Genomic DNA, 17,190 nt, shown 5'->3' with positions numbered 1-17,190 from the left:
CCTTCTATGTCCCTTCTATGTCCCTTCTCTGTCCCTTCTGTGTCCCTTCTGTGTCCCTTCTCTGTCCCTTCTATGTCCCTTCTTCTCTGTCCCTTCTGTGTCCCTTCTGTGTCCCTTCTATGTCCCTTCTATGTCGACGTCCCTTCTATGTCCCTCCCTCAGATTCCACATCTCATATCACTTGCATTTCTTCAAACAAAATGGCTGCGCCCAGTGAAGACAATCTGATCAATAATTAAGATCAAGGTCTCACTTCGCGAAGTGCATCAAATCACATGAGCACCTTGATTAAAAACATAAGATCTGGAAAATATCAGTTGACGCTATGTTGACGGTAAACATGCTTTGCAAATCCTGCAATTGATCAAAAATGCTTTTGATTTGACTATGCATAGACTCTTTAGTCCAGCCAAAATATAACTCAGTAATTTCAGCCTAGTTCGTCAAGGGACGAAACGAAACTTTTATAGTCAGTCAACTCCCTTGCCTCGGGAAGATGTTAAAAATGACAATAGATTCTAAATTGCTGTGGCCAAAATATATTGCCACACTTACTTTAAATGACCTTGGAACCACAACATGTTATTCAGCAGTGTTTATGAAGTAAGATCAATATTTGAAATTACCTTTTGGACGGGTTTGCATACAAGTACTTCTAACTAAATATTTCCTTTCAACGAGATGCAGTCATCAGCAGAGTCATAGTCTGATGTAGATTAGAAATAGCTGTCAGTATCAGAATGCAGGATTCTTAAATGTCATGTCAATACGATTATGGTTTGAATTTACTGATAAAATCCTAAATAAGTATGTTTTGTTTTGTTTGTTGTTTAACGCCGTACTCAGCTACATTCCAGCTATATGATGGCAGTCTGTCGAGTCCTGACAGACAATCCAGTGATTGACATCATGATCATAGATCCACGCAATTGGGATACGATGACATGCATCAACCATGTCAGCGAGCCTGACCTCCTGATCCTGTTAGTCGTCACTTACGACAAGCATGGTCGCCTTTTACGGAAAAAAAATGTGACAAAGATCAGTGTATGATATTGTATATGCTACTACTCAAAAGTTAAAGAACCCCCAATTTTTTTATATGACTGTAGTTAATAATAATAGTGATAAAATTGGTAGTAAAAATAATAATATATTAATAATATTAATAGTATTGATAGTATTATTAATATTAATAATAAGTCCATTTCTTAGGCTCTGTTTTCATCCACTATGTAAGTCTGTCATGGGTAATGGGTATTGCAACACACGGCCTTCAAACTGTGTGTTTTTAACCTGTCTTGAGTAGTGTACATGCAGTGTTGACCCAGGCCTAGCTGCTGTATATCAGCACAAGATAAGTACCTATATATCACCATGAAACTAGGCACAGAGTGACAGCAGAGACATGTGTCACTCAACTCCTGGGACCATGTCTATTTCATGTCCATTTCACCATGCTTGAAGCTATTTCACATGGCTTGGGGTGACATTAATGAGTGGAGATTAAAGACGATCATCACGTACACATGTCAAGCATGCCGTACACATGTCAAGCATGTCGTACACATGTCAAGCATGTGTTACACATGTCAAGCATGTCGTACACATGTCAAGCATGTTGGGGCATAAAGCATGTCGTACACATGTCAAGCATGTTGTACACATGTCAAGCATGTGTTACACATGTCAAGCATGCCGTACACATGTCAAGCATGTTGTACACATGTCAAGCATGCCGAACACATGTCAAGCATGTCGTACACATGTCAAGCATGCCGAACACATGTCAAGCATGTCGTACACATGTCAAGCATGCCGAACACATGTCAAGCATGCCGAACACATGTCAAGCATGTGTTACACATGTCAAGCATGCCGAACACATGTCAAGCATGTGTTACACATGTCAAGCATGTCGTACACATGTCAAGCATGCCGAACACATGTCAAGCATGTGTTACACATGTCAAGCATGTCGTACACATGTCAAGCATGTCGGGGCATAAAGCATGTCGTACACATGTCAAGCATGTTGTACACATGTCAAGCATGTCGTACACATGTCAAGCATGCCGTACACATGTCAAGCATGCCGAACACATGTCAAGCATGTGTTACACATGTCAAGCATGTCGTACACATGTCAAGCATGTCGGGGCATAAAGCATGTCGTACACATGTCAAGCATGTTGTACACATGTCAAGCATGTCGTACACATGTCAAGCATGCCGTACACATGTCAAGCATGTGTTACACATGTCAAGCATGTCGTACACATGTCAAGCATGTCGGGGCATAAAGCATGTCGTACACATGTCAAGCATGTGTTACACATGTCAAGCATGTCGTACACATGTCAAGCATGTCGGGGCATAAAGCATGTCGTACACATGTCAAGCATGTTGTACACATGTCAAGCATGTCGTACACATGTCAAGCATGTCGTACACATGTCAAGCATGTCAGGGCATAAAGCATGTCGTACACATGTCAAGCATGTCGTACACATGTCAAGCATGTCGTACACATGTCAAGCAAGTCGTACACATGTCAAGCATGCCGTACACATGTCAAGCATGCCGTACACATGTCAAGCATGTCGGGGCATCAGAATCATGTTCTCAAAGCAGAAAGTAATTGAAAATTCTTGTCATCAGTTACTGTTGTAAATATGTTTTTATACCAAGCAGCACGAATACTTTCAACTTGTAGTTATTTTTGACATTCTTCCGTATCTTTATAATCCAACATTATAGTTAAATTGTTAGATAGGCATTACTTAGAAGTTGACGGATGACAAAGTAGAGATAATTTTTGGACATTTAAGTAAATAAGGAAGTTGTTATCCATAAATTATCTCTCTACTTGGACTGGTACTTCAGTGTGGTCTTTTCAACCTTAGAAACTGTACAAGACTGCAAGCTGAATCATTAGTGTTTGTGTAAAAACCATAGATATTTGAATTAGGATATAGGAATAATACTTTCAATCATACTGAACATGCTGAAACAATGAGAGTTGAAAGAATAGTTTCAACCATACCCAGGCCAGACTTTTGTTGTTTTTTGTGTTTATTTCGTTTCTGGATTTGGGTTTTTTATCTTTGAGCATGCAGTGGACAGCAGGCCAGATGCCTTCAAGTTATTGATATCCACAGCAAAAGTAAATGAGTTTGGTTTTTTACTTTTTACATAATTCTGATTGGCTGAAGAAAAATAACACCTTTTTTCCTTCTCTTTTTTCCTTTTTTCACATTTCAATTTTTGGATTTGTAAACCAAGTTTAAAAACAATTTTGGCCTTACAAATTTGACATAGAAGTCGAAGAGAGATGCCTGCATGATACAGTGCACTACGTATCCTTGCAACGAGCATACACATGTACTTACAACACTGTAGACTGATATACCTCTTTCAATCATCATTCAACAAAGGAAGATGATGCTTGTTAAATATTTTTGTTGATCATGTGGTCAACAACTTCATATAAGTATTGCTTTATTCAGAAATCAGGATATTGCACTGGATACAGCTGACTGAACTATTGACTCACGAAAGCTCAGCTCAGTTTATCACTACAACAGTTTCAACTTGTTTATGTTAAATGCTCGCTGTTGAGCAGGTGGGGATTATCTTTAGTGACTGTAAATCTCTCTCGGGGTGATCCCCCCCACATCTTCAGCCTCCTCCCGAGCACATGGGATTCTTAGTTGAGAATACAGTAATTCTAAGTACGCCGATTGTCAATACCTTGATGATATTGATACCTGAATGGATATCCCAGGGTGCAATATGTTATGAATTCCCGAGAAGCTTGTTCTCACATCCGCTTTGATAATACTCTGTAGGCCATCTTAGATGGATGTCCACTCAATCACCCAGACAAGACAATCATTTGGCAATATGTCCTCGCCCCCGTCCACACATCCTTGATAGCCTCCCTGGGCCGCAGGCTAGATTGTCGTCCATTACACTGTCGTTTATAACAGTTGTTGATTACACTGGTCAATTACAGTGTTGATTGCCTGCAGCAATTAGTCTGTAGTGTGAGGACAAAATTAATATGGGAACAGTTGACCAATTTCTTATCATGGATAAAAGAACGTTTTATTAAGGTTTCGAGAAATTAGACAAAGGGAAATTGACAGGTACGTTACTGGTTAGATAATGTGAGACTTGGTTTCACACCCATATTGACCGTGAGATAAGGAAATTAGCAAGTTTGAATAATGTTTTGACACACTAGAAATTAATTGATTTTGATGTTGTCAGTGTAATGTAATCAACCAGATGCAGCCTAAATTAATTACTAGCTTCTGTCCCACAGCTGATGTCAGTCATCTTGTCAACCTAACAACACCACTTGCTCTTTGTTAGAAGTGAGTGAGTGAGTATGGTTTTACATGGGACACCAGAAATGGGCTTCACACATTGTACCCATGTCGGGAATCGAACCCTGGTCTTCGGCGTGACGAGCGAACGCTTTAAACACTAAGCTTCCCGACCGTCCCTCTTTGTTATAAAGTATGACATCATACACAACAAGGTCCTAGCATTTACTACTCCAAAAAGTAAAGGACCACCCGTTTCTTACGTTTTACTATTACTAAGGAGTCGGGTAGTCCTTAAATTATTTTGTATTATTGTGTAGTGTATTTGTGATGTTAGTTAATGTTCTCTAAGACTCAGTAGGATGTTTTTGTTACTTAAGTCATCTTACCTTTCACACATGCTCAATAAATTTTTCTTTTTTTCAGAACAAAGTCGTTGATGTAGAAGGAACAAAGGTCAAATTACAGGTAAGATATGCAGTAACCATGGTGACTATCTCTGGGTTAGAATTGGTCTTCAGCAGTCCAAGGAGACTAATGGGAGCAGGAAGTCAGGCTCCCTGACTTAATTGATGCATGTCATCGGATCCCAATTCCGTGGATCGATGCTCATGATGTCACTCAATGGATTGCCTGTTCCAGACCTGATTATTTACAGGCTGACGTCATGGAGGGCAGTGTTAAAAACAAAACAGAATGAAAAGTGAAAATGAATATTTGGACTCATATATATATGGAGTTTTTTCTTAAGTAAAGAAGCAATGTAGGACATGGATATATGTCACACAGTCACACTTTGTCCTTGCTTTGCTTCACCCAAATGAGAATGGAACCCGAAAATGAACCGTTTCTTATCCATGTCTGCTAAACACATTTGGGAAGGTAGAGGGGAGTTATGTCCCCTGGTTGTGTTCTTCGGGCTGTATGAGTCTGAGCCCCATTGCCAGGGTCACGCCGAAGACCAGGGTTCAATTCCCGACATGGGTACAATGTGTGAAGCCCATTTCTGGTGTCCCCTGCTGTGATATTACTGGAATATTGCTAAAAGCGGCGTAAAACCATACTCACTCACTCACTCTAGCACTGACGTGCAACCATAACTAGCCATATCCTCCATTCAGTATCAAGTATACCATTGCAGAATCCACAATCATATAGGATGACTACCAGCTGGATGACACAACATTAATCCTCCCACGATTCAGGTGGCACACTTATCAGTGGCATGGCTGGTTTGTTTTGCGCCAGATGTTGAACATATTGACAACGACGACTGTTTTACAAAACATTGCTATTGATTACCCTAGGTCTGCAGCAGTTAACATTGTTAGATGTACGTTTAGTGTCATGACAAGCAGATATTCCCAAACACTGAGGCATGTTTTACCTAGGTATTGATTGTTCCCAGGCTAAGCTGTTGTGCGAGAAAACTGAAGTTAGCTCTGGAGTAACCCTTACTTTGTATGGGCCAGCCATGGACTGAGTCAGTTTCATGTCATGGACACACTCTTCAGAACACGAAACAGCTATGGTTTTACAGGAGATAATAGTCTGGAAGGTAATTTGAGGTACCGACGTTTACTACAATATCTGAAAAACTGTCGGACCTACTCCAGTCAAAGTTGGTATGAGATTATTAAACAGTCATACATAACTGGATATTATATTTAAAGACAATCGGTGCCTAAATAAAAAATCTGTCTATTTAGCTATCACTATATTTCATCAACAACCAGACCTGTTCGTCACGGGTGGAACGAGAATTCATTGTAACAGCCATCTGCATAATGCTACCCCTGCGTCACAGGGCCATATGACACAGTTGAACCAATCAACTCAACTCAAAAGGGTGCACAGGAATCACGCACGCACGAATACGGTGTTAGCGTTGGGCGCCTCAACGTCCAATAGTTCAGATATTGTAGTAAACGACGGTACCTTAAATTACCTTCCAGACTATAAGTGTGTTTATGTTTGGAAACAGCTGTTGGTCAGTTCAGTGTCATCGAGATATAGTTCTTTATGCATGTGACTAGTAAATGGAATATTGTGAACAGGTTATGAAAGGCCACATCAATCAGACTAATTTCCTTGTAGTTTTTCAAAATTCTTGTCCATTGTCCAGTATGCAAAAGTATTTTATGAAAAGAGGATCAACTTAAAATCTCAAGTATGAATGTTGAATATATGTAGGACTCAGATCTGGGACTGGACTCCAATCGTGGCGTATTCTCAGATCCGTGGCGGATTCTCATAGTAATGTGACATCATGTTTGCAATGATGTGTTATCCGTGAACGGACAATCAGTTCTGTTGTTATATGACATCATGCTTGAGATGATGTCAGGTCTCCTTGCCTATGATGACGTCATGTAAGTTCAACGTCTGTTACCGATAGACACAAAGATCAGTCGAAAAGAAGGAGCTGGACACCATAAAAAATGAAGGTTTACATAATGCGGATTCATGCCAGGAGAGAGAAACCTCGAAAGACCCTAATGCCAAATCATTTTTGATTGATTTTTAAAAAATCCCCAAAATTACTCGTGTAAAGGCTCTGAATATGAAGTGGAGAGGCATGAAAATATGCAGGATTTTGTCAACTCCGGAAAATGAGAGGATGGTGCGGAAGATGTTAGAAAATTATTTCCAAGTTGAATCTTCGGGAATGTTTTTAAGAAAAGCACCGATATTCCATCTCAACACCGGCGATGCTGTTCAAAAGGAGGAAATGATAAAAATAATCCAGAAAAATCTCAACATAGATCATCGAAAGTCTGGCACTCTATATGAATATAGACTACTTTTAGCGCTATAGAAATGATTAATCACTTCGGTTATTTCCTACTACATAAATCTGGACATTGAATTCTGTTCAATGGCTGTGAACTAAAGTTTAACAGATCTGTGATAAGTAGAGCAAAGTTTTGAAGTTAGCATGCAAGCACTTTCGACCCAACACAGAATATTTGTAAAAGGAACGGTTGAGGAACAAGCAGTTGTATTGCACCAGCCTGAGACATTTTCAGCTGACTCAAAGCTTGGATGAGCTTATGAATTTCACTAACAAACATGTCATTTGCAGCCTTGCCACAACTTGATGAATTGAGCTGTGCAAGCTATTTCTATTGTAACTTTTGATTTGTTCATGCCGGCATGCCAGGAGAATGGTTGTAAATGTGAATTATTTACATTTGTACCAGATTTACAGATGAATTCTTGAATAACTGTATGTATTATATTACAGTTGATGACATTTGTGGTAGATCATTGCGTAACTATGGTAACATGCTATGTTAGGTTGGCACTGAATCATTGGAGCTCTTCTGGAACAAATAGGGGCGATCGGGTAGCCTAGTGGTTAAAGCGTTCACTCGTCACGCCAAAGACCCGGGTTCGATTCCCGACATGGGTACAATGCGTGAAGCCCATTTCTGGTGTCGTCCGCCGTGATATTGCTGGAATATTCCTAAAAGCAGCATAAAACCATACTACTCACTCACTCTGGAACAAATATGTCAAACTTGCTCATACTTGTAAGGCCAACTTATGATTGTTTCTAGTTTCACAGGGGTTTGATGCAAATATTACCTCCAAGTAATTGTACACTGTAGATATCGCAGCAATGAAATTGCATCACAATGCTTTGCGGACTATTGTGACGTCATTGGTTACCATGATGTCACAATCAAAAGACATCATTAATGGCTCCGCTACTGAAGCTGTTAGCAGTATTTTACACTTAAGACACTGCCTATTACTGTCATTTGATTGTGACGTCATGGTAACTAATGACGTCACAATGGTCTGCAAAGCATTGTGATGCATTTTCATTGCAGCGATATCTAAAATGTAGATATTGCTTGATCTCACCCAAGTGATATCTCCTGTGGGAGCCAGTTTTGAATGATAAAATTGGTATGAACATGCATTGCTGACATGCTTTAGGGGGCATGGGGGGCCCAGTTGTCCAAAGTGCTGCATTCACTTGGGCATGCCAGGTACGAATCCCATGGGTTCGAATCCCGGTTTGCCCCGATTATGTTTCTAGGTTTGTCAGCACCATACTCATGCTCGTTGGCATGGTGGTAGTTGTGGTAATTGTCTAAGACCTATATTACTTTGGGCTTGCCTTCCACACTTCGCAGACACTCCGTGATACAGCTGGAACACTGTTATAAGCAGTGTTTGCCCCAAATCACCCAGTCACAGTGCTGACATGCAGTATGGCAGTTGAAAACTCCTTGTGTACAACATGGGCCACATTCTTTTTACCTGCTTTACGGATCTGCTGACTGAAAAGTTTGTTGAAATGGTTCAAGAAAAAACAATGCAGAATTTGCTCTTTTTTTATCCGGCTGATAAGCTGATAACATATTTCACCCAAAAAATATTTTTTAAACATGGGCCGACTGAATTTCAAAAATTAAACATGGGAGTCAGAATAAAGTTTGTTGTTGTTCCTGAAATTGATAGGATGCATTGATGCACAACTGTCTTCCCGCTTGGTTTGTCAGGTTTACATTGCTTAGAGCAACAGCTGGCCCCGGGTTGAATAGGTCTTCAGCAACCCATGCTTGCCGTAAAAGGCGACCATGCTTGTCGTGAGACGCGACTAACGGGATCGGGTGGTCAGGCTCGCTGACTTGGTTGATGCATGTCATCGATCCCAATTGCGTTGATCAATGCTCATGTTGTCAATAACTGGTTTGTTACTTACAGACCGCCGTCATATAGTTGGAAATATTGCGTTAAACAACAAACAAACAAACTGTAAAGCAACAGCTGTGTTGCAGGCTCTCCTCCCACATTAAACCATTTTTATTTTTTATACCAGCCGACCTGTAGTGAAGCAAAAAACTATTTAGAAAATAGCATTTTCTTTTTTACACCTACCGACTTGTATTTTCCTGTAAAAAATCAGTAAAGCAAATTTCTGGCCTTGCTGTGCATGCTTTATTGGATGTTTTAATATATGAACATGTTCTTCAGATCTGGGATACAGCTGGTCAAGAACGTTTTCGAAGCATCACTCGTGCTTATTACCGTGATGCTAATGGTAGGTTGCAGATGTTGCGATTGTCCTGAAATGTACACTGTTGCTGTGAAATGTACAACAAGTTTATCATTGCAGATATGGGACACTGCTGGTCAAGAGCGATTCCGAAGCATTACACATGCTTACTACCGAGATGCCCATGGTATCATTAGCACTTATCTATCTGTCGTCGCATCATTATGTATGGCTAGATGTCACTCAGTTAACACGTCTGTCCCTATTTGATATTTTGTTCACACTTCTAACGACTACTGATTTTGGTGGTAATATTGTCACTTCAGTGTGGTGTTGCTAGTTGTAGAATAGATACTAACATCAATGTTGTTGTCACTGTCGTATTTAAGATCAACGATCAATATGTTTAGCTGCAAATCCATGTTACAAATGTTTTAAAAACTACAATGATTAAAATAAATCCTAGCATTATAAACAGGGTATGAAACTCCCAAAAATTTCAGCCAGACCACAGGACTGGCTAGCTGAAATACTTGCCAGCCCTGACCAAAACCTGCCTGCCCACTATAATCATATGTTTCTCAGGATAAGCTAACGGGGTTTCCTTTTGGTTACATTTTATCATTCATCTTTACATTTGAATTAATGCTTATCATCGGGAAATATTTAGAATATTTTCACATATGAAATATAACCCGACCGTCGGGCAGGGGGATTTGAAAATCTGGCAGCCCGAGTTGAAATCAACCCGTCTCGGACGGTCGGGCAGGCAGGTATTTCGAACACTGTTATAAACCAAGATTCTAAATCAATATATTTGACGCAGTATTTGTACAATCACACTTTAATCAATTTCAAATGCATGCTGTCAGTGTTGTAAAATATAACTACAATGATCGAAATAAATCCCTGAATTATTAACCATGCTTACTTCCGAGATGCCCATGGTATTAACCAACATTCTAAATCAAGTCATTTGCACAGGGATTTGTATGTAGCACTTTTGTCAATTTCAAGCAAATGCATCATGTTGATTGTTAACGCAACAGCACTAATGTAGGGAGGAAGATGCACTTTGAAGATCACCTTAGTCAATTATAATAATGAGCTTGTAGCTTGACCGTATCTAATTCTCATGGAGCCAATATGTTGATCTATCTGGCCAGTGGCTAGTCTGGCCATTACTGGTTGACCAGCCCGATTATGTCTGCTTCAAAGGATACTTGCGTGGGTTCTGGGAGCAGATCATTCTGCAGAGATCCTACCCCAGGCTATAGTGAATGTGGACTGTTTGCAGGATGATGCTGTGTACAGAACACCATTGAGAGATTTTAGGACTGCCTCAAAACAGGGACCTTACATATGGCCTTCAGATATCTGGTCCAGTTAGATTTTGATTTGTCAGTTACTCTTTCACCGAAGCTGTTATGATCATTTAACAAACTAGGCCCGTGAAGATTCGGGGTAGAATAGGTCTTCAGCAATCCATGCTTGCTGTAAATGGCGACTATGCTCGTCGTAAGAGGCGACTAACGGGATCGGGTGGTCAGGCTCGCTGACTTGGTTGATGCATTCATCGATCCCAATTGCGTGGATCGATGCTCATGTTGTCAATCACTAGATTGTCTGGTCCAGACTCGATTATTTACAGACCGCTTTCATTAACCTGCAATATTGCCGAGTGTGGTGTTAAACTACAAACAAACAAACAAACAAACAAACAAACAAACAAACAAAATTTAACAAATTGAGTATGAAACCTATTTGATAGTGAACATTCCCCAATAGGTTAATAATCTCCAGAATAAGCACAGCTTCATATAATGTTCATATACTCTCAGGTTGATCTCAGACCTGTGATGATACGGGTCTTCAGCTACCCTTGCTTGTCATAAAAGGCGATTATGCTTGTCGTAAGAGGCGACTGACTGGATTGGGTGGTCGGGCTCGCTAACATGGTTGATGCATACCATCGTAACTCATTCGTGGATCGATGCTCATGATGTCAATCACTGGATTGTCAGGTCCAGACTCGATTATATATAAACCGTCGTCATGTAGCTGGAATATTGCTGAGTGGGCATTAAACAATAAACAAACAACAAATATTCATGTTCTGCACTCATTCAACCACCTGAACACACACAGTTCAGCAAGAAGGTAGCCAGTTAACGAGATGTACAGTGATCACCTCTGACATGCCTTGTATCGGCTGTGGTTTCATAGTGCACTCTTCCACCACTGAATGCATGTCAATGCGACCTGCATGGCACACTGACATGGTTGGGGTGGATTATAAAGTTTGGTATGCATGATGCACACATTGTCACTTTTTGTTTCCCTTGTAAAATGAGGATGTTCATTTTTTCATGCACAACTGTGGATTTTGTTTAAGATGTATATTGTTGTTTAAGATGTATATTGTTGTTTAAGATGTATATTGTTGTTTAAGATGTATATTGTTCTAGGATGCTTGTATGTTTATTTGGGACTTCCCTTATCATGTTCTTTAGGATATTTACGGTTGACCAGGATTCAAAGAATCATGAAAAATAATTGGAATCAAAAGTATTTCTTTGTCCCTAGAATCAACCCTCAAAATAGAAACCTTTAAACATTATCTTAAAGAAATGTAGCACTGGCGAAACTGATGCACACTTAGGGCAAAAATGTTGTTGGATTTTATCAAATTGGATACAACAAATTTGGACCCTTTGTGATGGAATTATAGGGGAAGAAATGTGAATCCCTTGATTGATGCCTGTTTTACTAAAAGTGAGAGAGTGTGTCTGAGTGCGTTTGGGTTAAATGTCACTTTCAACAGTACTTCAGTTATTTCACGGTGTGTCAGCTTGATGTTGGAGGAAAGCCAGAAGTTATTCACCTCTTTGAAGTTTCTCACTTTGGTAAAACCCACAAGCATGGGTATGATGCTGACAAACCTTGGAACAAAATCAGGATTAATCTTGGAATTGAACCCATGATCAAAGATTCCGGGGCACTTATAGGCTGTAACTCGGCATAGAGAATTATGGCACATTAGACGACTGGGACATGCATGTTCTTTTGAATGAAATGTTGTAAGATTTGACCTGGTCACATGTTAGAACCGATGTTTCCGAGAGGATAATTCTTGAACATATTCAAGAGACTGGTTTGTGTAATGTGTGTTTAGTCATGTCTTTGTCATGCGTATGTTGTCTTTGTTATGCTGTAACTCCATGTACAATAAGATAGTTCATTAAGACTATGATCATATTGCATATCACGTATGAACGTTAACTCAGGGAAAGTAAAAAAAGAACATCAACCAACTATATAAAATTTAGATGTTTGTTTGTATCTTATAAATTTTTAATATTTATGAAACAATATCAGTTCAGTAACATTGTTTGTATCTCTCTGAATATTACAAATCCTTAACAGATTCTGATATGTTTGTCTACAGAGCATTTATTGATTTAATTATCAAAGTAAATATCTTTTTGTCAACTGTTATTATTTTTTTTTCAGCTCTCCTATTGTTATATGATGTCACAAATAAAGCCAGCTTTGACAACATCAGAGTAAGTAGACGCCAGTCATTTCAAACGACCATGTTGTAATACATTGCTGGACAAAAGAAAGTATGCACTTGAAAATTGAATTTGACCCAAAAATTACAAACATTGTCATATATACTATATCCTCCAGTGGTCAGAATGTGCTCGGATCTGAGCAGAGATTGTGGAGTTTCAAGTTACAAAATGACATTCCATTAACAGACTCATTGCTGGTCCTTATGCAGAGAGGGCTGGGGATGACTTATCTTGAAGACATTTAATGGAGATAATATTACCAAGCAAAAGCCACTGTGTTACAAAGTATATATATATACGTTACTTGGCTGAAAACAGTCGCCGAAACGCTGCAAACTTCAGGACCAAAACACAACTATGAAACCTGTATCAAATACATCACCATCAATTCACAATTTTTTGTCAGTTTCATTTTTAGCCACCATCAAACATGGGTGTATACTTTCTTTTGCACGGCACTGTACAACACTAAAAGCATGGTCCATGTGGGGATTTGGGGTTTGACGAGGTCCCTTGTACCCCATCCTTGTCATACGAGGTGACTAACGAGGACTGGAAGGTTACAATATGGGACAAGGGGCTCTGTTCCATGAACTGGTCTTCGCTCCCAGATGATCGTAACTCCCATGCCCTAACATACTGAGGATGGTGGCATACTGAGGATGGTAGCTTTGTAGGGAGGCCCTGGAGGATAGTGTGTTGTTGGGCCCTGACTGTGTGGATCAGTGCTCATGATGTCAACCACTGGTTTGCCTGACCAGTATTTACAAGCTGCAGCCTTCAAAATGTACACTAGTCGCTAGCCTGTGACTACCAATTTGTTGTGAGAGCAAGTAATAATCCAGCGATGGTAGTCCTCATTGACTAGAATCATTTGAGGGCTATAATTCTGAACGAGTTCTCAATGCTACAGTTTTGCTACAAATTTGAACTGAATAAAACTGACAGAAAATGTAAACATAGTAAACATCTTGCCAACAAGCAGGACGTGCTACAGACTTGGAGGACTATGAAATATGGTGTCCCCTTTCCTCTGGACTAGACTTAAAATGAATTTCTTAGGGTGATTTTATGTGAAACAATTCATTTAAACTTAACAGACATAACCGTCAAATTGAAATGAAACTTTCTATAGTGTACATTCCAAACAGCCTCCAATAAGTATAAGACACCCTTCCCAACGGTGGCCGTATGTTACAATTTACCTCATTAGCAATGTACCGTATACGACCGCAGATAAGCCGACCCCGCAGATAAGCCGAGGTATTAACTTGACCATTGAAATACGAAAGAAAATGATATGACCCCCAGATAAGCCGAACCAGGAAGTGAAAGGCAAAAAACACTGTGAAGTCGGACTGCAAGACATGTGCTGGTACTTTCAGATGTTCAGTAATATAAGATGAAAAACGTTGTAATTATATTGAAAAAAGTCATTATTATTTTTGATAAAGATTTAACTAATCAGTCATCCACTTTCATAATGTTGGAAGCTGTTTCTCTTGTCTTTTTTTAATTTCATAATGATCGTTATATGTTGCCATCAACAACGAAGCGCCATTTTGTGATTTTGTAAACGGTACACACAAGTCATCATAATGCACTTTTGTAATACCGGTATTGGTATATTTCAGGCCTGGCTAGCTGAAATTAATGAATATGCACAAGAAGACGTTGTAATCATGTTGCTTGGCAACAAAGCTGACATTGCTGGAGAGAGAGTTATTCGGAGAGAGGATGGAGAGAGGTTAGCAAGGGTAAGAAAAATATGACAAATGACTGATGGAAGATTTGTTATTAACTACACAACAATATGAAACACTTCGCCTCAAGTCATGCAGTGCACTCACTTGAACACTTTCCATTTATTTATTTTTTCACAGTTATTCGGGATAGAATACTTTTGTGTCTTTAATCCCCAAATTATTATTTGACATTTGTACATGTAATGTTTAGAATACTATCATAACTACCGGTACAGCACATAAATAGTATATATGCATCCTCATGGCTCTGGGTTTTGTGATATGTGTCAAATATGTTGTGTGTGTGACGATTCTTGTTATTTTTCCAGGAATATGGAGTTGCCTTCATGGAGACCAGTGCCAAAACTGGCATGAATGTAGAATTAGCGTTTATGGCAGTAGCTAGGTAAGTAGTAACACTTTAAAACTGTCAGGAAAATAATTATCAACACCACAGGTGGCAATTTTGCTGAATAAAAAATGTCCCACATATTATAATGTAGTACTCGTGAAGATTCAGGTTAGAATAGGTTTTCAGCAACTCATGCTTGCCTTAAAAGGCAACTATGCTTGTCGTAAGAGGCGACTAACGGGATCGGGTGGTCAGACTCGCTGACTTGGTTGAAGCATGTCACTGTATCCCGAATGCGAGGATCGATGCTTATGATATCAATCATTGAATCGTCTGGTCCAGATTTGATTATTTACAGACCGCTGTCATATAGCTGGAATATTGCTGAGTGTGGCGTTAAACAACAAACAAACAAATCAAAAGGGTATCTGACGTAGAATTGTTCGGTTATAACATCAACAAGTCCCCAAAACAAAGATATCGAATCCAAATCCCCAGCACATGACTATCATAGTGTGCGATGGGAAGGAAGTGAAGGGGTCAGGTACAGATAACTCTTGTTGGCAACCAAGGGAAGGGGACGCCCTGAAGGAGGAAGAGGCACATATTGGTTTCTGTGTTAAGGGATCAAAGTGCAAAAGGGAACTGCAGTGTGTTTAATATCATGAATATCCATATTCAGGTAGTTTTGATGACAAGGAAACACACTTAAATTTACAACACTCAGTAACCAGTACCCTGTGGCAAGGATAGGACAGTTGATAACACATTGTATCAAATCTTGTGTTCAGTTTTCAGTTTCCACCAACTGCCTGCATTGTGGAGTAAGTTTTTCTAACCTGCAAATCATTTCGTTTATGTTCCAGAGATCTGAAAATGAAGAAGACTCGTCGTCCCAATGAACCGAAATTTAATGTAGCAGATTATGTAGAACAAGAGAAAAAGAATGCAAGCTGCTGCAGCTAGCAACAGTGGAGTTGGACTGATGCTTGTGCTATCATCCGAGACCTAATGCTTCCTCGTGTCGGAAGTCACAGCAAGCCGAGAGGAGTTATCTCCCTTTAGTTAAGAGACCCAGTCAGCAGTAAAACTCCCCAGACAATTTTCATTCTACAACATTAGAACATATGTCATACATTGCAACAACACCATGCAATCAAATATAATTCTGGACAAAAGTAAGTATGGTCTTTACAATGAGAACCTCCTTCGGCTTGCTTTAGAACATATTGCATAACAAAATTGAGAGATCTGTAGGGTCATTGACCTGTGCGCTGTAATCAACATAATTACTTCCCCTAATACTGCCACTCATACAGGTGAGACCTTCCCCCTCTTCACTCTGTCTCCACTTGTCTTCACTTGTTGAGTTCAATGTTGAATTATCAAAAGGAATGAAATAAATTGATTAAAAAGCACCGGGATCATGGCGTGAAGGCTTCTCATTCAGTGAAATATCGGGGACACTAATTACATTGATTACGGTACATGTGCTACATTGTTCTCCAGTAGACTCTGTCATTTGAAGTGTATGGCTTATTAACAATACCTACGAACTCATGACATATACTGCTCCAAGGAAGTTAAGAAACACTTGATTCTTTCATATGACTCTACTGGCAGTTAATCTGTCATGGCAGATGAACTATAGTAGTGAGTGAGTTGGGTTTAATGGCGCTTTTAACAGTATTCCAGTTACATGTATATCACGGTGTGTCAGCTTAATGTGGGAGGAAAGCCCGAAGTGATGCAGGTTTCAGACGTTTACAGCTTCGGTGAAACCCACGTGCACGGGTATGGTGCTGACAAACCTAGAAACATAATCGGGGCGAACCGGGATTCAAAACCACAATCATAGGTTTCTGGCGTGCCCAAGGGACGCAACTCTGCACAGCGAATTGTGGAGCCTTAGACAACTAGGCCACCCGTGCCCCCTGAACTACAGTAACATGAAAGAATAGGATGTTCTTTAACTTCTTTGAGAACTATACTTTGTTGCATTTGGAAATCAAATAAACATTTTAAGATATTTCCATAAAGGATCCTCTAACAGCTCTCCCTGTGTACATTGATACACACAGGCCTGAGTTGCTGCAGACTGTTCGGATAACTCCGAATGTGAAATGTGAAAAGCATGAAAACAGATGAATATGCTATTATCCTATCT

The 17,190-nt window shown here is 39.7% G+C and overlaps 1 protein-coding gene across 8 annotated transcripts in view; it reads left to right on the top strand.

Moving 5' to 3' along the window:
- Positions 1-16,400, top strand: part of LOC124132524 (ras-related protein Rab-37-like) — a 156,946-nt gene extending 140,546 nt beyond the window's left edge. For 6 of the 8 annotated variants that reach the window (XM_048392565.1, XM_048392569.1, XM_048392568.1 and 3 more), the window contains exons 3-8: positions 4,761-4,802; positions 9,469-9,535; positions 12,862-12,914; positions 14,561-14,683; positions 15,001-15,077; positions 15,890-16,400. In XM_048392565.1, the coding sequence (XP_048248522.1) occupies positions 4,761-4,802; positions 9,469-9,535; positions 12,862-12,914; positions 14,561-14,683; positions 15,001-15,077; positions 15,890-15,989 (462 nt within the window). In that variant the 3' untranslated portion in view covers positions 15,990-16,400. Of the gene's footprint in view, positions 1-4,760; positions 4,803-9,326; positions 9,394-9,468; positions 9,536-12,861; positions 12,915-14,560; positions 14,684-15,000; positions 15,078-15,889 lie in introns of all 8 variants that reach the window. The other 2 variants (XM_048392566.1, XM_046496467.2) reach the window with 1 other exon arrangement.
- Positions 16,401-17,190: the final 790 nt, after the last annotated feature.

Source organism: Haliotis rufescens, unplaced genomic scaffold (genome assembly GCF_023055435.1).
Source record: "Haliotis rufescens isolate VD_foot unplaced genomic scaffold, xgHalRufe1.0.p SCAF_11, whole genome shotgun sequence".
NCBI classification, from domain to species: Eukaryota; Metazoa; Mollusca; class Gastropoda; order Lepetellida; family Haliotidae; genus Haliotis; species Haliotis rufescens.
Note: the sequence above shows the minus strand (reverse complement) of the source record. Positions and strands in the feature narration are given on the sequence as shown.